General features: G+C 34.7%; 1 protein-coding gene across 5 annotated transcripts in view; it reads right to left on the bottom strand.

The window, feature by feature from the left end:
- Positions 1-25,873, bottom strand: part of LOC144284574 (A disintegrin and metallopeptidase domain 3-like) — a 95,562-nt gene that overhangs the window by 30,036 nt on the left and 39,653 nt on the right. For all 5 annotated transcript variants that reach the window (XR_013352996.1, XM_077849255.1, XM_077849254.1 and 2 more), the window contains 5 exons: positions 17,798-17,987; positions 3,661-3,759; positions 1,805-2,000; positions 1,228-1,318; positions 841-1,033 (listed from right to left, as the gene is read on the bottom strand). Coding sequence is in view for 4 of the 5 variants with exons in the window: in XM_077849255.1 (XP_077705381.1) it covers positions 841-1,033; positions 1,228-1,318; positions 1,805-2,000; positions 3,661-3,759; positions 17,798-17,987 (769 nt within the window). In the remaining variant the exon portion in view is untranslated. The remainder of the gene's footprint in view (positions 1-840; positions 1,034-1,227; positions 1,319-1,804; positions 2,001-3,660; positions 3,760-17,797; positions 17,988-25,873) is intronic.

Raw genomic sequence — 25,873 nt, 5'->3', positions numbered from 1 at the left:
ACTAGTCACTTCCGTTTTCCTCTTGATTTTCATTTCTTAAAATATTATATCTCAATATAAATATTTTTATTAAAATATGTGTACTTTTTTCCTTTGGTCAACTTATTTTTTAATGGTAGTTTAAAAAGTTTATTTTGTTTCTCAAAATTTTTAAGAAAAAAATATAAACAAAGCTTAAACTCTGTTTTATTATTGTGTCTTATGGGAAGGCCAAATTTTTAACATACATATATTTTGCTTTTGGAGGAAGAATTAGGCAAGTTGGCCAATGACAAATAAATGTTTTACTTTCATTACAATCAAATTGTCAATTATAGAAAGATTAAATTCTTGGCTTCTTTTGCTTTTCTTCGTTGTTCTTATTAGATTGTTCTGACCTCCTTTTTCATGTATTATCTGATTCTTTTTTGTTTTTTATTTACACAGATTTTTGAAGATTAGATTCTGGCTTACCTAAGAGGTTTAGATTCTCAAGTATGAGAAAACAAGTTTAAATATCTATAGCAAAATTTATAATTAAAAAATGATAGTGAAGTAAGCATTCCTTTGGTTAATAGAAATTCTGATGTTTTAATCTTAAGATCACGAAACAGTAACCAAAATTTGTAATATTAAATATAAATGAAAAATCTTAAAGTCTCTCTCTTTCCAGAGGGAACAGTTCTATATCTCAGTGTAGATGCAGTGTATCCAGCGGAGGAAGTGAGTTCCGGGTCTTTCTAGATCATCATCTTGGACCTCACCCTCTTTTTTCTCTTTCTTATGCACAAATACTTACATACACAGACACTCAGACACACACACGTATCATGTATGGAATCAAGTAAAATTTTTACTTACCTTATTGTATCCACACATAGTGCCATTGCTCATTTGGGTAAGATCCATAGCTGAAGATGTTGTGTCATTTCTTACATGGGCTGACAAACAAATATGGCCTCCAAGGTAAGTATATTGAACATCATGAACTGATGATTTTGGTACTATTTCTGAATGCATCCAGTGACAAACTAACTTTCCACAAAGGATACTCCTGGCAATATGAAGATAATTCAAAATGTTATTCAGATCATAACATCAAAGTTATTCAGAACATACAGAACATACATGATCTTATAGAACAAATAAATTCATCTGTATATATTAGGTCCATCTCTCATTTGTATTAACTTATTTTTGCATACACACACACATGCATTTGAGAAAAGCAGTTAGCTAAATACACACCCAAAACTGCAACCTGTGTTTCCACAATTTCCAAAAATATCTGCTTGAAAATTCACTTCTTGTGTACATAGATAAGTAGAAACTTTAGCAACTGAAAATATAAAGTTATAATTAGTCATCTTAAAAAATTTTTAAAATAAAAGTGCTTAATTACTATAGGGACATCTAGACAATAGCAATGCCCAGTCAGTGTCATCTGCTATAAATATTTAGTGTCATCTACTGGATATATGAGAAGGAGAAACACTAAAATCTACCCACTTGAGAATAGGAAAATTGTATCACAGGCAGAAATAATTAAGAAAGTAGACATTTGCTCTTTTATCTATAATTCTAATATTCTGCTCTCCTTTGCACCTATCACCTGAAATTGGATTAATATCCTCTTTTATTGGTCCTGTACTTATTAAATCTGTTTTGCCTGTTTACATAGTTCAAAGTCACATTGATTCACAATTTTATTTTCAAATTTGGATTTAAACAAAACATATCTTTTATAATGGCTATTGGATGGATTATTGACTTTAGAAAAATATAGTTTGTAAATGAACCCCAGAACAAAAGACACAATGATTACATTTTCCAAATAATTTTTCACACTGTACATCCGGATCTTGGCATACTCCTCCAAAGCAAAAGGCAGTCTTATTATTGCATGGTTCTAAATCAATAGATTTCACATCAGGTACACAAGATGTAGATGTTCCATTGCAAAATTCTGGAAAATCACATGGATCTGTCCTTTGCCTACATAAACGTCCTCTTTCTGCTATCTGTGAGACAAAGAAAAACTAGTATTTTTTTAAAGTAGTAAACCAAAAATGTAAAAAAATTCTTAAATGAGAGCAGCATATTTCTGTTACTTCCACTAGTAAAAGTGGAAGTAACATTTTAACTACTTAAAGTCAAATTATGAATTTACTTAAAAGCTCAAATGAAATAGATTGGAAAAAACCCAACTGTCCATCAATGGATGAATAGATGAACAAATTGTGGTATTCATACAGTGGAAGGAGCACTGATATATATGCTACAAGGTGGATGAAACTTCAACACTATCTTAAGAAAGCCAGACACAAAAGGTCACATATTCTATGCTTCTACTTATATGAAATATCCAGAATAGGTTACTCCAGAAAGAACACAAATTGGAGGTTGTCAGAGACTGAGGCAGAGGGAAAAAGGAGAGCAAGTGCTTAATGGGCTGGGAGTCTCCTGTTTGAGTGAGGAACATGTTTTGGAATTAGGTAGAGGTGGTAGTTGTACAGCATTGTGAATGTACCGAATGCCCCGAAATTGTTCACCTGAAAATGGTAAATGTTATGCTATGGGATCTTACTCTTAATTTTTTTAAAGGCTCTACCAAATGTAGGAATTATCCCCATGTGTACGGAAAAGGGCAAAGGACTGTGTAGAAAAGTCTTATTGTTCAATACCGCTGATTTGGAGACCAAGGCCAAGATGAGAGTTCTGGTGAATGGAAGAATGATAAGCTTTATAGCTAAGTAGTAGAAACTCTAGACTTAAAAAAAAAAAAAAAAAGAAAGAAAGAAACTCTAGACTTGCCTCTTTATTCATGCTCCTTTAAGACAAGTGACCACTGGCTTTAACTACTAGCACAGAGAGTGAAAAAGAAACACACGGAACAAAGTAGAATGATGTTAGGAGAGATTTCATTGACAGAGAACCTACCAATCAAAATCTCTAATGGATCAGCTTCTATGACTGTTGTTGACACCTGAAAGTGACACAAAGGCAGCAAGAGGCTGCAATGAAGTGATCCCCAAACACAAATCTTACTCAGACTCCTTTTAGGTGTGGCAATAAAGGAAAACTGAATGGAAAACTTGCCAAGGGAAGTCAATGATTCAATCCACTTCTGGGACCAGGAGTCCTTGCATAGAACTTCAGTACTAAACATGCTACATCTTGCTGACTATAGATTGTTATTGTCTGTTTATTCAAATATTGTATGTCAACTGTGTGTTGGGCAGCTTATTTTCAATTTTGTCATAAATTGCCTGATCGTGAAGAGCTAAATTCAGGTATGACCAAGAATAATTCATAGTGTCCAAATAATCAGAAATTAATACTGAATCATAACTGGATGGGTCCTGAGTAGATTAAAAATGATGCAGTGAAAGGCATAGCTAAGGAGGTTGGAAAAGATCTAAAGACATCCTTGGAACTTAGAATTAAGTACATATATGAATGTATGTACCTGAGTCAGGTACATAAAGTTGTATGAATGTATGAATTAACTAAATGTATGTATCAGGTACATAAAGATACATATTGTATATATAAGTCAGGCACATAAAATTGCATATTTGAAAGCTGTGTAAAAAAAACAGTCTAAAAAATGCTAAAAAAAAATGAACACACAACACAAAAAAATATGGAAGAAAACCAAATAGTATTTTGAAAGCTTACCAGACAAGTTTTTCTATCACAGCATGGTCCGCTGCCACACTCTGCAAATCCAATCAGAGTACAATCTACAGGGTTACAACATTTTCTATGACTGCATTCCTATAAGCCAAAATAAAAGAGTTAAATAATAGGAATTTTCAATCAAATAAATAAATGCATGTATTTCAAAATATACAAAATATTTCCTCAAGTTAATTACAAACACAGTATGATTTTCACTTCTGTATTTAACACTACATCTAAACTTATATTTTCAGCATAGGAAAAAAAAAGATGGTAATTAAATCCATGCTTCTATACTCAAGAAACTGAACTACAAAAAACTGAATGCAATTTCTTTCAATCTTCTAGGAGTATGTAATTGAATGCACTCTAACTTCTTAGTTTTTAATTTATTATGCCCTAAGTACTTTTCTATTTTACCAGACCTCCTCAAGATCTCATATTGGGAACATATAACAATTTATGCATGTAACAGCATAGATATTCTAATCTATAACATTTTATTATCATAAATAATGGGTCAAAGAAAATAGTTTATCTTTTTAGCTCTAAGGCCTTATATTAAATATTAATTCTAGAAATTATTAGATAATAGAGCACAAAAATATGACTCTTCATAATATACAATTTTTTCTTTTCATACAGTAAAAGAGTGATGTTTTACAAGACTGATAGTAATATCTAAAAATTATTAAAGTGGAAAGGCACAAATAACTGTATTTATATTTGTTTCAATATTATTTTTATTGCTAGAGTGCTGAAAATGTCACATATCTGCACATTATGGTTTATTTTATATTTTGTGTCTGTATTTCTGTTCATGTATTCCTGTTTATTTTATTTATAAGCACTATATTAATGATGTTAACTTCTAGCCACCAATGTATATCACTACATTTTAAAATTTGTCATGACACTTACTTTTGTTTTGATTTATTGTTCAGGTAAGTCTTTGAAATTGTGATATTGTGAAATGGTATACCCATGAAATCTGAGAATCATCATCTTATTTTTTTCTTCTTTTGTTCTTTAAGTTTATGGGTAAAACTTTATTCCACCCTGACCCCACTAAATATGTGAGTTTATGTTTATAAAATGTTAGTGTCATATATTCACATATATTCACTTATTTTCATTTTACCTTTTTTTTTAGATTTATTTATTTATTTATTTATTTATTTATTTATTTATTTATTTGAGACACAGAGAAGGGGGCAGAGACACAGGCAGAGGGAGAAGCAGGCTCCTCACAGGGAGCCCGATGTGGGCTGGGATTCTGAGATCATGCCCTAAGCCAAAGGCAGACGTTCAACTGCTGAGCCACCCAGGCAAACCTACATTGAATTTTTAATTTGAGTATAGTTCACACAATGTTATACTAGTTTCAGGTGTACAACTTTGTACTTTGACAAGTTTATACATTATGCTAGGTCTGTAAGTGTAGCTACATCAGTCCCCATACATCACTCTAACAATATCATTGACTATATTCCTTATGCAATGCATTTTATTCTTGTAACTTATTCATTCCATAACTGGAAACCTGTATCTCTCTCTCCCCTTAATCTATCCTGCCCAACCATTCACTCTCTACCCCTCTGGTAACCATCAGTTTGTTCTTTGTATTTATAGATCTGATTTTGCTTTTTGTTTGTTTATACATTTGGCTTTTTTTTTTTTTAGATTCCACTTAGAAGTGCAATCATATGGCATTTTTCTTTCTCAGTCTGACTCACTTCACTTAGAAAAATGCCCTCTAAGTATATCCATGTTTTCTCAAATGGCAGAACTCAGCCTATTTTACAGCTGCAGAATATCCCATTCTGTGTGTGTGTGTATGTATCATTTTCCTTATCAATTTGTCCATTGATGGACAATAGCTTCCATATCTTGGCCATTGTAAATAATGTGATAAGTGATGTGTATGTCTTTTTGAATTAGTGTTTTTGTTTTCTTAAGGTAAATACCAGTAGTGGAATTACTGGATCATATGAATTTCTATTTTCAATTTTTGCCTCCATACTGTATTTCACAGTGCTGCACCAATTTAAATTCCCACAGTGTACAATTCCCTTTTTCTCCACATCCTTACCAATACTTGTTATTTCTTATGGGTTTTTTTATTGTTATCTATTCTTTCCAGTGTAAGGTGACATGTCATTGTGACTTTGATTTGCATTTCCCTGATGATAAGTGATGTTGAGCATCTTTTCATGTGTCCATTGGTCATCTAGATGTCTTCTTTGGAAAAATGTCTATTCAACTTTAAATCAGATTGTTTTTTTATGTTGTTATATCAATTCTATATGTATTTTTTATATTAACCCCTTATCGGGTATATCCTTTGCAAATATCTTGCCCCATTTCATTTTCCTTTTTTTTTCTTTATTTTAATTCCAGTATGGTTAACATACAGTGTTATATTACTTTCAGATTCCATACATCATCCAGTACTCAGCATGCCAAGTGCACTCCTTAATCCTCATCACCTATTTAACTCATCCCCCTACCCACCTCCCCTCTGATAAATATCTCTTTCTTCTATATAGTTAAAAGTCTGTTTCTTGGTTTGTAAGGATGTGGAGAAAGGGGAACCCTTTTGCGCTGTTGGTGGGAATTTAAAATGGTACAGCCACTATGAAAAACAGTATGGAGGTTCTTCAAGAAGTTAAAACTAGCCTAGTTGTGTTACTAGGTAATTGCTGAAAGAATACAAAAATACTAATTCCAAGGGATTGAGGAACCCAATGATAGCAGCATTATCTACAATAGCCAAATTATGGAAGCAGCCCAAGAGTCTACTGATTTATGAATAGATAAAGATGTGGCATATATGTATGATGTATTATGCTAAGTGTATTATGCTAAGTGAAATAAGTCCGTAAGAGAAAGAAAAATATGTGATTTCACTCATATGTGGAATTTAAGAAAACAAATAAGCAAAGAGGGGAAAAAAGAAAGACAAACCGAGAAACAGACCCTTAACTATGGAGAATAAACTGATAGTTACCAGAAGGGAAGTGGGTAGGGGGATGTGTTAAATAGGTGATGGTGTTAAGGACTGCTCTTGTTTTGATGAACACCAGGTGTGGTATAGAATTGTCAAAACATTATATTGTATACCTGAAACTAGTATTACATTATATGTAACTGGAATTTAAATTTTAAAAATTTAAAATTTAAATTTAAATTTTATCTGATGCAAGTAGTGCTGTTACACGTTTCTTTCTTGTATTTGCATGATTAGTGTTTCCCCATCTCCTCACTTTCAATCTACAGTATCTTTAGGTCTGAAATGAGTCTCTTGTAGGCAGCACATGGATGGTTCTTGTTTATTTTATCCACCCTAACATGCTCTGTCTTTGGTTGGGGTATTTAGTGCAGTTACATTCAAAGTAATTATTGATAGGTATGTATTTATTGCCATTATGTTACTTGATTTATGGTTATTTTTGTAGCTTTACTCTGATCCTTTCTTCTTTTTATCTCATGTTTTGTTGGTTTTCTTTAGTGATATACTTGAATACCTTATTCTATTTTTTGCACATCCATTACTGTTTTTTGATTTATAATTACTATTTGTTTTATATATAACATCTGCACATAGTAGTCTATATTAAACTGATCGTCACTTATAATTTTGAACTCATTTGGTACTCCTCTCCCTTTCATATTTCAGATATTTGTTATCATATTTTATATCTTTTTATTTTAGGAATACCTTAATTGACTTTTACAGAAACACTTATTTTTTACTGCTTTTGTGGTTTTTATTTTTTGTATAGTCTTTCCTTTCCACTCAAAGTATGCCCTTTACTATTTCTTGTAAAGCTGGTTCAGTGGTTATGAAATCCTTTAGTTTTTGATTGTCTAAGAAACTCTTATCTTTCCTTCTATTCTGAATTATAGTCTTGCCGGATAGAATATTCTTGAATACCGATTTTTCCCTCAGCACATCATTCCACTCTCCTCTGGCTTGCAAAATTTCTGCTGAAAAAACTAACTCATAGCTTTATGGGGTGTTTCCTTTTTATGTAACTGTCTTTAATTCTCTTGTAAACTTTAAAATTTTTTATCACTATTCTTTGCTATTTTAATTACTATATGTCTTGGTGTGGACCTCTTTGGGTTGAGTTTTTCTGAAGATCTCTGTGCCTCCTGAATCTGGATCTCTATCTCCCTCCTTAGACTTCGGAAGTTTTCAGTTATTATTTCTTCAAATACATTTTCAGCCTCACTTTCTCTCTCTTCCTCTTCTGGGATCCCTAAAAGGTGAATGTGATTATGCAATAATGACAGTAATTATTGCATAATAAAAATACACTCTGTCTCTCCCTTGTTTAGCTTGATTACTTTTCATTACTCTATTCTCTAGGTCACTAATACATTCCTCTGCTTCCTATGGCCTACTATTTAATCTATCCATTGTAGTTTACATTTTATTTATTGAGTCTCTGTTATTTTTTATCTCTTTATCTAGGCTTTATCTGATCTCTTCCACTTTATTCTGAATTCCAGTGAGTATCTTTATAATCATCAAATTCTCTATCAGGAATATTACTTATTTCTGTTTCACTTAGATCTCCTGCTGTGATTTTGTCTTGTTCTTTCATCTGGGACAAGTTCCTGTTTCATTTTGTCTTCCTCTGTTTCTCTGTGTTAGGAAAATTATATCCTTTGCTCTTTAAAGTAGTGACTTTATAAAGAAGAGGTCCTACAGTGCCCTGCAGTGCAGTATCCTCTGTTCACCAGAACCTGGAATGTCAGAGGAGTCTCCTATGTGTGTTGTTTATGTCTTGCTATTGTGTCTCAATGTCTTTTCCTTTCAGTTCAGACTTCTGCACTGATTCTCTGCCTGTTGTGGGCTGTGCTTGCTCTCTGTGGTGTTAGTGAGACCCAGGCAGGCTAGCTCTCAGGGACATGACTGCAGGAGGGCTCACAGTGGTGTGATGGTTTTAGCAAAATTTGCACTGAGCTGCTAGTCCTAGGCTCAGATCCCCAAAATGCAGCAGTGGCCAGGGACATGGCACATGTTAGTGGCAGCAGCCAGGGTGCAGTGTGTGTGGATGGCAAAGTGGCCAGGATCATGTGGTGGCTGGCCACAGTGTGAGGCATCTGTGAACACAGAGGCTGGGCATAGAGCAAGGTTGTGGCTGGATAAGGCACTCACAGCATTAGCAAAACTTATGCTGAACCAGTAGTCTTATGTTAGATTCCCAAAGCAAAGTAGTAGTCAGGGGCACAGTGCATGTTAGCAGAAGCAGAGAGGGATGCTGTGTGGTGTCTATCTCAATCAGTCGGTGGCCCCCAAATGTGGAGCAATGATTGGGTGAAAGCCAGTGGTATGGGCAGTGAAAGTGGTATGGAACAAAGGAGACATTAGTTTATTGAATACACTACAAGGGAGGGGGGCTGGAGGCAGGACAACAAAGGAGAGAGAGAGGCTGTCTGCAATGGGAGCCATATTTAAAGTGGGAAAGTGAGGAGGTATGGGATGTGTGGAATTTTTCCTTTTATCTAATGAAAGGGAATATTCCCTTTATTTATTTAAAACTGCCTAGTTTTAAGTAGTTTATTGGTTTGTTAGGTCATGGATATCCTGAGGTGAGTGGCCTGATGGGGCTGTCTGTATTCAGCCAGGTGGTCACTGGGGCCCTCTCTACATTGCATTGCTCAAAACTGTTTGCCTGAAAGCAGCTTCTACAGGCAGCACACTGCAGTTGTGACAACCAGGATGATGTGATGTCTGTCTGCCTGATGGCTTGGGAGTGAATTGTGGCAGAAGCTGGGGACTTGTAATGTCTTTACCTTCTGCAGGTGGGTGGGGCAAAACACAGCAGTTAGCAAAATTTGTACTGAGCCATTAATCCTGGGATGCAGGGCCTGGAGGCAGAAGTTGGGCAGGGTGTGCAGCATTAAAACAATTCCCACTAAGCCCAGCTCTGAGGCTAGAAGGCTTGGAGTGGGCAAGTCTTCAGTGGGTGGCTCAAAGTGCTAGCAGGTTAGGTAGCAGGTATACATGTGGCACCACCTTTTGCACCTTCGGCTCTGTGTTTATGCTGTGGGATTGTAGAGGAAAATGGCAGCTGCCAGCTCCTTTGTTCCCAGAAAAGACCCCAACATGTTCTAAATCCTTATAAAGAGGTATCTCTCCCGTTTGCCCCAGGCATTGTGCAAAATGTCTATTCAATATTGCCTCCTGTAGGCTGTTGTCTTTTTAAGTGTGGGGACCCAGCTATCACTTGCCCTCCAGGTTAGTTCAGTGCCTAGTCAGCTGACTTTTAAAGCTCCAGGCTACAAGTCCCCCTGGTTATACAAGCACAGTTCAGTCCCTCTGGTTTTCAAGGCTGGACATTATAGGGACTCATTTTCCCCATGTGGTCTCCCTAGTACTTTCCACTCTGCACACCTGCAACTCCCTCCTGCAGACAACTCTCAGCCACTGTGTCTGCCTTTCTTAACCTCTCAGATTCACCTTCTTCCCTACATGTAGTTGTGGAGTTTGTTCTGACAGTCTTCAGGACGCTCTCTGGCTTATAAACTCAGATATGAGTGATATCTAGTTGTAAACATGGGGCAGGGTGAGCTCAGGGTCCTGCTACTCTGCCATGTTCCTGGAATCTCCTTGGCTTTTTTATTTTCTTGATGGCTTCCTTCACCATACAAAAGCATTTCATCTTGATGTAAGTCTCAATAGTTTATTTTTAGTTTTGTTTCCCTTGCCTGAAGAGACATAGGTAGAAAAATGTTGCTATGATTGAAGCCATAGTAATTATTGCCTCTAAAAATCTCTTCTAGTATTTTCATGGTTTCAGGATCACACTTAGGTCTTTAATCCATTTTGAGTTTATTTTGTGTATAGTTTAAATGGTCAAGTTTCACTCTTGCATTTTAGCCATCCAGTTTTTCCAACACCATTTGGAAATGGTAAGAGACTGTCTTTTCCCAATTGTATATTCTTGCCTCTTTTGTCAAAGATTAATCGAATATATAAATTCGGATTTATTTCTGGGCTTTTGATCTATTCTATTGATTGATGTGTCTAACTTTATGCCAGGACCATACTATTTGGATTACTACATTTTTGTAATATATCTCTGATTCCGAGATTGTGATACTCTCATCTTTGTTCTTCAAAGATCACTTTGGCTATTCAGGGTCTTCTGTGAATCCATATAAATTTTAGGGTTATTTGTGTTAGTTCTGTGAAAAATGCTGATGGTATTTTGATAGGGATTGTACAGAATCTGTAGATTGCTTTGGGTAATATGAACATTTTAACAATATTAATTCTTCCAATCTATGATCATGGAGTATCTTTCCATTTGTGTCATCTTCAATTTCTTTCATCAATGATTTTTAGATTACAGAGTACAGATCTTTCACCACATCTAATATCATACTTGGTGTGGAAAAACTGGGAGTTTTTCTTTAAGATCAGAAACAAGATTCCACTCTTATCCCTTTTATTCAACATAGTACTAGAAGTCCTAGCCACAACAATCAGACAAGAGAAAGAAATAAGAGCCATCCATATTGGTAAAGAAGTTGAGCTGTCTCTATTTACAGATAACATAATACTATACTCAGAAAATCTCAAAAACCCCACCAAAAAACTACTAGAAATAATAAATGAATTCAGTAAAGTTGCAGGATACAAAATTAATGCCCAGACCAATAGTGTTTCTATATGCTAATAACAAAGTAGCAGAAAGAAAACAAATAGAAAACAACACCATTTATATTTGCAGAAAAAAAAAAAAATTACCTAGGGATAAACTTAACCAAAAAGGTGAAAGACCTATACTCTGAAAACTACAATACATGGAATTGTTTTGAGTGTTAAGTTGTAAGAGCAGCTTTGATGAGAGATTTTTCTTCTGAAATAGAAGATAAATTTTTTAGGTGCCTTTATAACACAACAATTTATTCCTGACCTTTTGTAATACCTGGATTATCATGTAATATTTTATATAAAATTAGATACAATGTTTTCACACTAACTGCAAAGTTAGTGTATTATTAAAGTATATCAAACCTTTATTACTATATAACATCTTTTGAATTTATAGGAGTCAGATGATATTCTTTTTCATTTTTATATTTCAATATTAACAAAAGTTTGTTATTCTTCACAATATAAGTATTTTAATGAAAAATTATCTAGAGTAGGGAAGATAGAGGATTGAATATACATTAAATATTAATGTGGGGGGGGACAAAAATCAATGACATGACAGGGAATTCCCAGGATAGTATCAAAGAAAGGGCCTATAGTAGAGAGCAAGTTTTCACAATATTCGATGAATAATGTAAATTTAGACTAAATGCCTGGCTTAGAAATTGACTTGTAAGGGCAACTGTGCTGTAGGAATAGAATCTCATCATGGGACTAGAAGCCAGAACTTTATAAAATAGGTAGCTAAGGTTCATCATTGAGAAATTTGAGAGTCAAAAAGACATTTCTTTTTCTCCTACTTGTCCAAACCATTATCAAATTCTCTTCAATATTTAATATCCTACAATTTTTCTCTCTTGGTAAACTTAATATATGTTGAAAAATACTGAAATGTTTACTTCTGGAATAAACCCCAGAAGCATATTCTTTTTATATACTAATTTCAGTTGATAATTCTAATTTAGATATTTTGTAAGTATTTTCCAAAATGTAAATCAGTCATTCAAAGTAACATTAATAGAAGGCATCAACAATTGTCATGATTTAATTCTATTTCTATATGCCTGCAAAGGATACTGGGAATTAAAATTTTTGCAAGTACTCATTTTACAATAACATTCAAAAACATTAAATATTTAGAGTTAACTTTAAGAATTAAAGATACTAAATAAGTGAAACAAAATATGCTCATCTTTTGAAAATCATAACATTATGAATATGTCCACTCTCCTCAAATTCATCAAGATTTTTAAAAATCTCAGTCAAAATTGGATATACATACATATAGAAAAAAAATACCCTATGCTTAATTTACATACATTACTTAACATGGATCATAGATATATATATATATATATATATATATATATATATATATAAGCTAAAACCAAAAAAAATTCTAGAAAAACATTTATGAGAAATCTTTACAACCTTGGAAGAGATAGGGCACAAGTAGTATAATGCATAAAAGAAAAAAAATGATAAACAGCTTTATCCAATTAAAAACTTTAAGCACTGGGTGTTATTCTGTATGTTGGCAAATTGAACACCAATAAAAAATAAATTTATTATTAAAAAAAACTTTAACTTTTTGAAAGATATCATTAAGAAAATAAATATGTACAAAATGTTTGAATAGACACTTTAAAAATGGGGACAGGGATCCCTGGGTGGCGCAACGGTTTCGCGCCTGCCTTTGGCCCAGGGCGCGATCCTGGAGACCCGGGATCGAATCCCACATCAGGCTCCCGGTGCATGGAGCCTGCTTCTCCCTCTGCCTGTGTCTCTGCCTCTCTCTCTGTCTCTCTGTGACTATCATAAATAAATAAAAATTTTTTAAAAAATGGGGACATATAGAATTCCCATAATCATATGAAACAATGTCAAATATAATTAGTCATCAGGAAAATACAAAATGAAGCCACAATGCACACATTCAAATGACTAAAATGTAAAAGAATGGCAATAACAAAAGTTGATAAGGATTAAAAACTATCACTCTCATACTCAGATTTTTTGAATGTAAAATATTACAATATTTGGGAAAGCAGTTTGACATTTTGTTATAGATTTAAGAGTAAATTAACATATGATTTAGCAATCCCACCACTATATATCCGCAGAAATAAAAACATAAATTCAACAAAAGATCTGAACATGAATATTCCTTAGAAGCATTTTTCATAATAGCTGCAAATGAAAACAACCTAAACATTCATTAATAATTTCATGGATAAACATTCCACTATATAAATATAATGAAGACCACCTTGACACATCATAAGTCCTTTTTGTTAAAAACCAAAGATAAGGTCGCAATGCCTTTGTGATACAACAAAGATGGGTTCTATGGATCATCTGGCTAGGTATGGCAGGCAGAAGCAAAATTGGGCACTGATGTCTTCAGTGAAAATGGGACAAATGGTTAAAAACAGAACCACTCTATGATCCAGCAGTTGCATATGGGGTATTTACCCAAGGATACAAAAATACAGATTTGATGGGATACATGCACCCTGAGGTTTAAGCAAGCAGCATTATCAACATTAGCCAAATTATGGAAAGAGCCCAAATGTCCATCAATTGATGAATGGATAAAGCAGGTGTGGTATATATATACAATGGGATATTACTCAGCTATTTAAAAAAAAGAAATCTTGCTGCTTGCAATGATGTGGATGGATCTAGAGAGTATTATGTTATGCAAAATAAGTCAGTCACAAAAAGACAAATACCATGTGATTTCCTTGATATGTGGAATTTAAGAAATAAAACAGTGACCCTAGGGAAAAAATAGAGAGGCATCTCTATTATGATTATGTTCTTAACTATAGAGAACTGAGTATTGCTGCAGTGGAGGGGGGCAGTCTAAATGAGTGATAAGCTTTAAAGAGGGCACTTGTGATGAGCGCTGTGTGTTTTATATAAATGATGAATCACTAAAGTCTACTACTGAAATTAATATTACACTGCCTGTTAACTAACTGGAGTTTAAGTGAAAATTTGGAGAGAAAAAAAAGCCAATTGCATAGTTTTAAAAACACATTAATGTAGACTTGTGAAATTTCAGAATTATTATTATTTTAATTTCCTAAGAAAAGAAAAAAGAACACATTTGACCAGATGGACTAATAGATCAACATTCCATCCAAAAGCAGAAAGAATACACATTTTTCTCAAGTTCACATGAAATATTCTCCATTTTAGGTCATGTGTTGGCCACAAAGGAAGTCTTAGTAGTTTTAAGAAGACTAAAATCTTATCCAACATCTTATCTGACAAAGATATGAAAGAAGAAATCAATTGCAAGAAGAAAATTGGAAAAATTACAAATATGTGGTGGTAAAACAATATGCTAATGAATAACCAATAGGTCAATGAAGAAATTTTTTAAAAATCAAAGGATATTTTGAGACAAATAAAAATTTAAATGCAACCCAGAAAAATGTGATGCAGCAAAAGCAGTTCCAAGTGGGAAGTACATAGCAACATAGGCTTATCTCAAGAAATAAAAAATATCTCAAACAATCTAACTTTATACCTAAAGTAGGTAGGAAAAGAAGAACAAAGTTAGTAGAAGGAAGAAAATAACAAAAATGAAATGGAAGTAAATTAAAGGGAGACTGAAAGCCTAATAGAAAAGATCAATGAAACTAAAAGCCAATTCTTTCAAAAGATTAAAAATATGATAACTTTTAGCTAGACTCACGAGAAAATGAGAGAGAGGTTACATAAATAAAATCAGAAATGGAAAGGGAGAGGTTACAATGGATACTAAAAAATACAAAAGTTCATAAGAGATTATTATGAATAACTTAGTAGAAATGTATAAATTCTTAGAGACACATATACCAAAACTGAATCATAAATAGAAAATATGAATAAACTGACTACTAGTAAGGAGATAGGGTCAGTAATCCAAAACCTCCCAAGAATCATAAAGCCAAGATCAAAGGGCTTCACTGGTGAATTCTCAAACACTGACAAAAGGTTTAACACTTACCCTTCTAAACTCTTCCTGAAAACTGAAGAGCAGGGATCAATTTCAAACTTACTTGATGAGGCCTGAGTGCAAATTATTCAGGTGCTTGTTAAGTATCTATCCATTGCACATTTTATTCATCTTCCATGCATATATTTCTTGTGTATTTTATATCACAATGAAATGATGAGTATGAGATATTTATTGTTAAAGTGGGCAGAAAACTACCTTTCAAAAGAACTAAAATATACTAAAGTATATTTAGTATAAAATATACTAAAGTATATTGAAAATTTATTTTCAAGAGAACTGAAATATAGTGAAGAATACTAAAATATACTAAAGCATATTCTCTTAGTATATACTAGTATATTAGTATGCACTATTATGCTTTCTTAGTATATTTTAAGAAAGAGAATATAATTTAAATGAAATTCCCTCAGAAGGGAACTGTGACATGCAAAGAAATACTAATAACCAAAAAGAACAATAGATAAAAAAAAGAGTACTTTCTGAATAAAATCTTCAGGGCATTTTCTAATGTAAAGTACAGAGGTGACAGAAATGCAATGTTTACAAAAATGTTATGTAAGTTAAGCCCTGTTATTTTGGAGGTGGCCTAGATATGGTTAAAATTTACATATGTATAGTAAAAATGCAAGAATAATCACTAGAGGAAAATTAAAAGTACACATCCACTAAGCTATAGAAATAAATGGTGGAAGAAAGAAAAACAAAGCACACAGATTAAAAAAAATGAACAGAAATTCAATTTAAAAACATGAAAAATTGGGATCCCTGGGTGGCGCAGCAGTTTAGTGCCTGCCTTTGGCCCAGGGCGCGATCCTGGAGACCTGGGATCGAGTCCCACGTCAGGCTCCCGGTGCATGGAGCCTGCTTCTCCCTCTGCCTGTGTCTCTGCCTCTCTCTCTCTTTCTCTCTCTCTCTCTGTGACTATCATAAATAGATAAAAATTTAAAAAAAAACATGAAAAATTTGAGGCTAATAAAATTATAAAAAATATGCAGTCTAGAGGAGTGTAAAAAGTCATAACAGCTAAGTGTAATGAATTACCTAGAGAAGATTCTGTTACAGAAAGATGCTATTGAGTAAAAAGAAAAAAAATCCAAATAAATTATGGACTTTAGTTAATGAAAAATATGCAAAAATGTTAATCACAATGATGTTTAAGAAGATAATCTGATTAATCAAAGACAGACTGGATAGTAACTCAAAACCCAGTGTAGATCTTGAACTTAATAGTACAGGAAAATGAAATGAGAAGAGAGAAATAACAGGGAAATATCAATTAAGGGTAGTAGCTACTGTGTGCATAGATACATAGATAATGTCAGACCAAATAGACTTTAAAACAAAAAGCAACATTAAAGAGATTCAGCATTTGAAAATAAAAGTTAAATTTTTAGGAAGATATAACACTCATAATTGGGGCACCTGGGTGGTTCAGTTAGTTAGGTGTCTGCCTTCTGCTCAGGTCATGATCCCAGGGGCCTGGAATCCAGCTCCTGCTCAGCAGGGAGCCTGCTTCTCTCTCTCCCTGCCCCTGCTCATTCTCTCTCTCACTATCTCTCTCTCTCTCAGATAAGTAAATAAAATCTTAAAAAATAATCGTCATAATATATCTCTTCACCATATAAAACAGCTTCAAAAAACAGAAAGCATAAATTGGATAATGTATAGTGAGAATTAGGCAAATCGAACTGTATGGTTAAAGGTATCAATATTATCTCTCAAGTACCAAGTTCAGGCAAATAAAACTCATAAAAATACAGAAGATATGAGGCATTCACCTAAAAATTATCATGTAATTAAGTTGTATAGAATTTTGATTCTAACAATTCAAGAGTTAACATTTTCTCAAGTGAACATAGAACATTCCAAAAACTCACCATGCATTAGTATATGAAAACAGGCACAACAAAATACAGTGATTAGCTATCTTACCACACACAACTAAAAAAGGGCAATAGCAAAAAGCTAAACATAAAATAATAAGCCAAGGATTATTATTAATCCAATTCTGTGAGATCAAGTTAAAATAAATGAAGTTCCTCCAGATGCAAGAATGGAAATTAGGAGATGAAGAGGTATACAACATACACGTAGTAACTTATTGAGCCACTGCAGTCACTTTGATGAATTCAGAAGATCCTTGAAGTGACATAGTATTGACATTACCAATGTTTATCATACAGAAATATGGGTATTACTACTAATGGTTACACCATGAAGAAAATCTACCTCTTTAATCCACACTACACTTACCTCTTACTTAAACTCTTCAAGTGCTTTAAATTCAGAGTGAGTCAGTTATTACATACCCCACATCTCCATATCTTGGATGTTTAATAAAATGGTGCTGCATTTCAAAAAAAGTCCTCCTGTATCACATCTATATTTATAAAACAACATAAAACGAATCTTTGGAAGAGTTATAAATGTTTGTTACTAACCCCTTCAAGGCCACAATCACACTGTTCTGGTGGTTCCAGAATTCCATTGCCACAAGCTGCTGCACTTCTTCCTTGGTAAACCACTTCTGAAACTTTTTGATTCTGAAGACACTGAATTTCAGGCTGTGAAACCATATGTTTAAAATCATCCATGCTGCAACTGCTAAAATACTTTACACCATGGGAACGTCTAAAAATAAATTATATTCCTCAGATACATGGAATACAGTCAGTATCAAAGTAACACTATGAATTACTGAAAAGTACCAAAAATTCTGTAGTGCTGCATTTACAGAGGAGCCAAGAAGGAAGAGAGAGGATTTTTATCTTTTATATAAGTTCTAAGTAAAAGCAATATGTTTATTTCTATTATAATCCAATATAATAGACATCTAGGAAGTAGAGGAAGTTAAGATGACATGAGTTAAAATATATTAAAACATAAATAATGTTTGCCACAAAAACTCTCTTTAAATATGTCCTATTATTATTTACATTATGATTATCAACATCACAATTTTAATAATTATTATAAGCACTAGTTATAAGAAAATGACACATGCTAGAAAATTTATGTGGAAAACTGAAGAAATAATGATGGTTGATTGTGTTACAGAAAAATCAGAATCATTTGTACTTTGATAACAAAATTAATCAATTAAAATATCTCAACATTGATTATATAAAATGTATAAGCCCTAGATTCATTTTATTTTGTTATCTTTGGAAATATTTCTGTGCTTCTATGTGTACTGTTTAATGATTTTTATTTAATTTTGTAACAATCTAAAACTTAGAGAAATTACACAAAAATAGACCAAAAAAATTTTCCCCAAACAATGAGGAAACACAATCCCAATAACTCTAAATATTATGCTATATAATTCCTACAGACATTAATTCTTAAAAAGACTCTTCAAAATCAGGAAATAATTACACATTATCTAATCCTCAGATGTCATCCAAATTTCCCATCATTACAATATTTGTACTTTATAGCAAAAAGATCCAGTTGAGAGTCAATATTGCACTTTTTTCAATTTTTTTCTCCAAGTTTTTATGTAAATTCCAGTTAGTTAACATGCACTGTAATATTGCTTTCTGGTGTAGAATTTAGTGATTGATTCATCACTTACATGAAACACTCAGCGCTCATCACAAGTGTTCTCCTTAAATCTTTCACTCATTTAACCCATCCCCCCCACCCAAACTCCCCTCCAGCAAACCTCAGTTTATTTTCTATAGTTAAGAGTCTCTTTTATGGTTTGCCTCCCCTAAGTTGATTGTTTTATTTCTTAAATTCCACATGTGAGGGAAATCATATGGTATTTGTCTTTCTCTGACTTATTTTGTGTACCATATGCTCTCTAAATCCATCCACATCATTGCAAGTGGCAAGATTTCATTCTTTTTTATGACTGAGAAATATTCCATTGTGTGTGTGTAAATATATATATATATATATATATATATATATATCACATGTGTATATATGTACACATACTACATCTTCTTTATCCATTCATCAGTCAGTGGAAACTTAGGCTCTATAATCTGGCTACTGATGATTATGCTGCTATAAACCTCGAAGTACACATTTTCCACAAAATCAGTATTTTTTTTTATCCTTTGGGTAAATACCCTGTATGCAACTGCTGGATTGTAGGGTACTTCTGTTTTTAACTTTTGAGGAACCTCCATATTGTTTTCCAGAGTGGCTGCAGCAGTTTGCATTCCCACCAACAGTGTAAGACTGTCCCTCTTTCTCTGCATCCTTGCCAAGCACCTGTGTTGTTTTTTCCTGTGTTAAGTTTGACCATTCTGATATATGTGAGGCCGTATACCTCATTCTGGTTTTGACTTTTATTTCTCTGATGATCAGTGATGTTCTTTTCATGTGTCCATTAACTATCTGGATGTCTTTGAAAAATGTCTATCTACGTCTTCTGCTCATTTCTTAACTGGATTACTTGGTTTTTGATTATTGAATTGAAGCTCTTTCTTTTTTTTTTCTTTAAAGATTTATTTATTCAGAGAGAGCGAAAGAGAGGCAGAGACACAGGCAGAAAGAGCGAAAGAGAGGCAGAGAGAGAAACAGGCTCCATGCAGGGAGCCCGACGTGGGACTTGATCCCGGGTCTCCAGGATCACACCCAGGGCTGCAGACGGCGCTAAACCGCTGTGCCACCGGGGCTGCCTTGAATTGAAGCTCTTTAAGGATTTTGGATACTAACCCTTTATAAGATATCATTAGCAAACCTCTCCCATTCTGAAGGTTGCCTTTTAGTTTTTTGTTTCCTTCAAATTTGCAGAGGCTTTTTATCTTGATGAAATCTCAATAATTCATTTTTGCTTTTGTTTCTGTTGCTTTTTTCAGACATATCTAGTAGAAGTTGCTACCTGTGCTCTCCTGTAGGATTTTGATGATTTCAGGCCTCACATTTCAATCTTCCATCTATTTTGAATTTATTTTTGTGTATGGTGCCCAAAGTGGTCCAGTTTCATTCTTCTCCATGTTGCTGTCAGTTTTCCCACACTATTTGTTGAAGAGGCTGTTCTTTTTCTCCCTTGGATATTCTTTCCTGCTTTATCAAACATTAGTTGGCCATATAGTTGCAGGTTATTTCTGGGTTTTCTGTTCTGTTCCATTGATCTGCTTTTGTGCCAGTACCATACTGTTTTGATTACTACAGCTTTAAAATACAGTTTGAAGTCCAGGATTGTGATTCCTCCAGCTATGCTTTTCTTTTTCAAGATTGCTTTGGCTATTTGGGTCTTTTGTGGTTCCATACATATTTCAGGATTGTGCTATTTCTGTGAAAAATTACGTTGGTGTTTTCATATGGATTACGTTAAATGGTTGGATTGTTTTGGGCAATGTAAATATTTTAACAATATTTGTTATTCCAGTCCATGAGCATGGACTATTCTTAAATTTCTTTGTGTCATCTTCAATTTCTTTCATCAGTGTTTTATAGTTTTCAGAGTACAAATCTCTTTCCTCTTTGGTCAGGTTTATTTCTAGGTGTCTTATGGTTTCTGGTGCAATATTAAATAGGATGGATTCCTTGACTTTTTCTGTTGCTTCATTATTGGTGTATGGAAATGCAACAGATTTCTGAATACTGATTTTGTATCCTGTCATTTTAATTTATCAGTTCTGGCAATTTTTTTTTTTTTTTGGTGGACTCTTGGGTTTTCTATATAGAGTATCATGCTGTTTGCAAATAGTGAAAGACTTCTTCCTTGATGATTTGGATGTCTTTTATTTCTTTTGGTTCTCTGATTGCTGAGGCTAGGACTTCCAGTACCATGTTAAATAATAGTATTGAGAGTGGACATCCTCACCTTGTTCCTGACCATAGAAGAAAAGCTCTCAGTTCTCTCCCATTGAGAAAGTTATTAGTGGTGGGTTTTTCATGTAGGGCCTTTATGGTGTTGAGGTATGTCCCCTCTATCCCTATTTTGTTGAGGGTTTTTTTTTTTTATCAAGAGTGGATTTGTACTTTGTCAAGTGCTTTTTCTGCATCTATTGAGAGGATCATATGGTTCTTCTCCTTTCTTTTATTAGTGTGGTGCATCACACTGATTGATTTGTGGGTCTTGAACCACTTCTACAATCTAGGAATAAATCCCACTTAGTCATGGTGAATAATTCTTTTAATGTACTGTTGAATCTGATTAGCTATTATCTTGTTGAGAATTTTTGCAGCCATGTTCATGAAGGATATTGGTCTGTAGTTCTCTTTTTTCATGGAGTCTTTGTCTGGTTTGGGAATCAGGATAATGCTGGCTTCATATAATGAATGTGAATGTTTTCCTTTCATTTATATTTTTTTTTGGAATAGTTTGAGAATAGGCCTTAACCCTTCCTTAAATGTTTGGTAGAATTCACCTTTGAAGCCATCTGGCCCTAGACTTTTGTTTGTTGGGAGATTTTTTATTACTGATTTAATTTCTTTGCTTATTTTTCAGTCACTCAAGTTTTCTATTTCTTTAAGTTTCAGTTTTGGTAGTTTATATGTTTCTAGGAATCCATTCATATCTTTCAGATTGTCTAATTTGTTGGCATATACTTTTTCATGATATTCTATTATAATTGTGTATCTGTTATTTCTTCTCTCTCATTTGTGATTTTTTTTTAACTTGGGCCCTTTCTCTTTTCTTCTTGATAAGTCTCTCTAGTGGTTTATCAATTTTATTAATTTTTTTCAGGGAAATAACCTCCTCATTTCATTAGTTTGTTTTACTATTCTTTTTAGTTTCTTTTTTAAGATTTATTTATTCTTGAGAGACACAGAGAGAAAAGCAGAGACACAGGCAGAAGGAGAAGCAGGCTCACTCTGGGAAGCCTGATGCAGGACTTGATCCTGGGATGCTGGGATCACAACCTGAGTCAAAGGCAAACGCTCAACCACTGAGCCACCCAGATGCCCCCCTTTTTAGTTTCTGTATCATTTTTTTTTTCTGCTCTAATATTTTCCCTTTTTCTGCTGGCTTTCTCATTTGTTGTTCTTTTTCTAGTTCCTGTATGTGTAAGACTAAGTTGCTTACTTGAGATTTTTCTAGCTTCTTGCTATACTTCCCTCTTATGACCAATTTTGCTGCATCCCAAAGGTTTTGGACCATCATATTTTCATTTTCATTTGTTTCTATGAATTTTCTTATTTCTTCTTTAATTTCCTGGTTAATCCTTCATTCTTTAGTAGCATGTTTAACCTCCATGTATTTGTGTCTTACCAAATTTTTCCTTGTGGTTGGCTTTAAGTTTCATAGAGTTGTGGTCAAAAAATATGCATGGTATGATCTCAGTCTTTTTGTACCTGTTGAGGGGTGATTTGTGACCCATGATTTGTGACCCAATATGTGATCTATTCTGGAGACTGCCCCATGTGCACTCAAAAAGGACGTGTATTCAGCTGCTTTAGGATGAAATGTTCTGAGTATATCTATGAAGTCCATCTGGTTCAATGTATCATTCAAAGACATTGCTTCCTTGTTGATTTTCTGTTTAGATTATCTAAAATCCCCTAATATCACTGAATTATTATTAATGAGTTGCTTTATGTTTGTTATTGTTTGAATTATTTGAGTGCTCCCATGTTAGGGGCATATATATTTACCTTTGTTAGATCTTCTTGTTGGATAGACCCCTTTCTTATAATACATTGCCTGCCCTTATTCATCTCTTGTGACCGATTCCATTTAAGATCTATTTTTGTCTGATAGAAGTATGCTACTCTGGCTTTCTTTTGATGTCCATTGGCATGATAAATGGTTTGCCATTCCCTCAAAATCTGCAGATGTCTTTAGGTCTAAAATTAGTCTCTTGTAATCTTGTAGGTAGCATATAGATGGGTCTTGTTTTGTTTTGTTTTGTTTTTATCCATTCTAACACTCTATATCTTGTGGTTGCAGTTTTAGTCCATTTACATTCAAAGTATTATTGATTGATAGATATGTATTTAGTGCCATTTTATTACTGTTTTGTCATTGTTTCTGGAGTTTTTCTCTGTTCCTTTCTAGTTTTTGTCACTTTGGTCTTTCCTTCCAACCAAAGAGTCCTCTTTAATATCTCTTACAGGGCTAATTTCTCTTAGGTTTGTTTGTCTGGGAAATTCTTTCTCTCTCCTTCTATTCTGAATGATAGCCTTACTGAATAAAATATTCTTGGTTGCAGATTTTTCCCACGCAGAATGTTGAATATATCATGCCAATTTCTTCTACCTTGTCATATTCCTGTGGAGAGATCTGCAACAACCAGCAGGGTCTTCCCCGTGTAAGTTAGAGACTTCTTTTGTCTTGCTGCTTTAGGATTTTTTTTTAAGATTTTTAAATTATTATTATTCATGAGAGACAAGAAAGAGGCAAAAACATAGGCAGAGGGAGAGGCAGGCTCCCTGCAGGGAGCCCGATGCAGGACTCTATCCCAGGACCTTGGGATCCCACCCTGAGCCAATGGCCGCCACTCAACCACTGAGCCACCCAGGTGCCCCAGGATTTTTTTTATCATTGTATTTTGCAAAATAACTATAGAATGTTTTAGTTTTGGTGTGTTTTTGTTGATTTTAATGGGACTTCTCTGTACCTCCTGGATTTGGATTCCAGATTAGGGAAGTTTCCCTCCCCACATTAGGGAAATTTTCAGCTATTTCCTCAAATAAACCTTCTGCCCCCTTTTCTGTCTCCTCTTTTCTGGGACTTCTATGATATGAATGTTATTACATTTGGTGGAGTCACTGATTTCCCTAAGTTGAATCTCATGATCCATAATTCTTTCTCTTTTGTTCAGTTTCATTCTTTTCCATTATTCTATCTTCCATATCACTTATTTTTATTCCTTTTCTTCTTTTATCTTTGTGGTCATTATGTACACTCTGGTTTGAATCTTGGTTATTGCATTTTTCATTTGATAGTTTTTAATGCTTTTATCTCTGTGGTAAGAGCCTCCCTGAAGTCTTCCATTCTTTTGTCAAGCCCAGTGAGTATCCTTATAATTGTTTCTTTAAATTCTCCATCAGGCATATTCCTTGAATGTTTCACTTAGATCTCTGGCCATGACCTTTTCTTGTTTTTTCTTTGGGATGGATTCCTCTGTCTTGACATTTTGCCTAAGTCTCTTTTCTTCTTCTGTTTATTAGAGAAGTCCGTTATGTTTCCTGCTCCTGAGTAATGGCCTTATGAACAAGAGGTCATATATTGTCTAGGGCCTGGTGTGTCAGGTAACATGTCTGGTGTGTGCTACATGTACTCTGCTGCTGTGTTTTGGCTTTTCTATCTTTCCAGCAAGTCATCTGTAGAGCCTGTCCCTGCTGGCAGTGGATAGTGTTTGGACCTTGGCTAGCGTGTGGTGAGTTTTAACTAAGTGTGCTCTGGTTTGCTTGTTAAATGAGATCAGATGCTACTTCCACTAGGACCAAAGCCTGCAGAACTCTGTTCAAAAGATGTGGTGCATGCAGGGATTTCTGTTGGTTTTCTGGGGAAGAGGCCCACCGGGCTGGGACTTAAGCACACTTGCCTGAGAAAAGCAGTACCAGTAGAGCACAGGGGTATGGGACTTGGTGTAAGCAGGTTAGGCAGCCAGTATCAGTGCTGGTTTATGCTGTGGGGCAGGGGAAGGAAATGGGGCCAGCCAGGTCCTTTGTCCCCATAGAGGGGTCTTCATGCTTGCTGCTCTCAGGGAAGCACTCCCAGAAGAGCAAATAATCTCCCCTCATGAGTTCCAGGTGTTTTTCAGATTGTTTCACACTGTTTCTGTTGCTTCCCTGTCTGGAGCAGTGCAGTGCACTTTGGATTCTGTCCCAGTGAAGCCTGCTGACTCTGAAAATTCCAAACTTTAGGGATATGCTATGGCAGGGGCCTTGTGCTGGTCTTTTGGACAAGGTTCTGACAGTGTTGGGACAGATGCAGGTTTGACTGAGAAGGACAGGGATCTGGGATTTGGAGCAAGCAGGCTAAGGAGACAGTGTCCATCTAGGTTAGCTGCTCTCAGCAGGTGTCTACTGTGCCTACTGGGTAGGGGGAGGAAATGGTGCCCGCCAGTTCTCTTGCCACCAAATTGTCATCCTGTGACCACTACCTCTCACAGATATGCTCCAAGAAGAGTGAGCAGTCTCTCTCCCATACACCTTTAGTTGATCCTCAGATCACTCGCTGTCTATCCCCAGGATGCTTGCCCGCCTTTTCCCTAGGAGTGGCAGCACCCTCAGGGCTCTATCACAGCTATGATGGCCATCCTCTAAAATTCCAGACTTTGAACCCTGCTGGTTGCAAAACCTCTTGAAAATTTGCCCCTCTGGTTTTTTTCAGCCAATGGATTTGGGGAAATGTTCTGTTTGTTTCTCTGTATATCCCCACTACCCATTATCTGCTACCAAGGCTCTCTCCCCTCTGCAGCACCTGGAATCCATTTCTGCCCCAATCCATGTCTCCATGCCTCCTACCATCCTTGATATGGCCTCTTCTCTTCCTATAGTTGTGCAGTTTATTCTGTCAGTCGTCAGATTGATTTCTTGGATGTCAGAATAAGTTGTTATCTAGTTGTGTTCTAGGTACCAGACAAGCCAAGGGCCTCCTT

This window comes from Canis aureus, chromosome 15 (genome assembly GCF_053574225.1).
Source record: "Canis aureus isolate CA01 chromosome 15, VMU_Caureus_v.1.0, whole genome shotgun sequence".
NCBI classification, from domain to species: domain Eukaryota; kingdom Metazoa; phylum Chordata; class Mammalia; order Carnivora; family Canidae; genus Canis; species Canis aureus.
The sequence above is the reverse complement of the archived record's forward strand: the minus strand, read 5'-3'. Positions and strand labels throughout refer to the sequence as shown.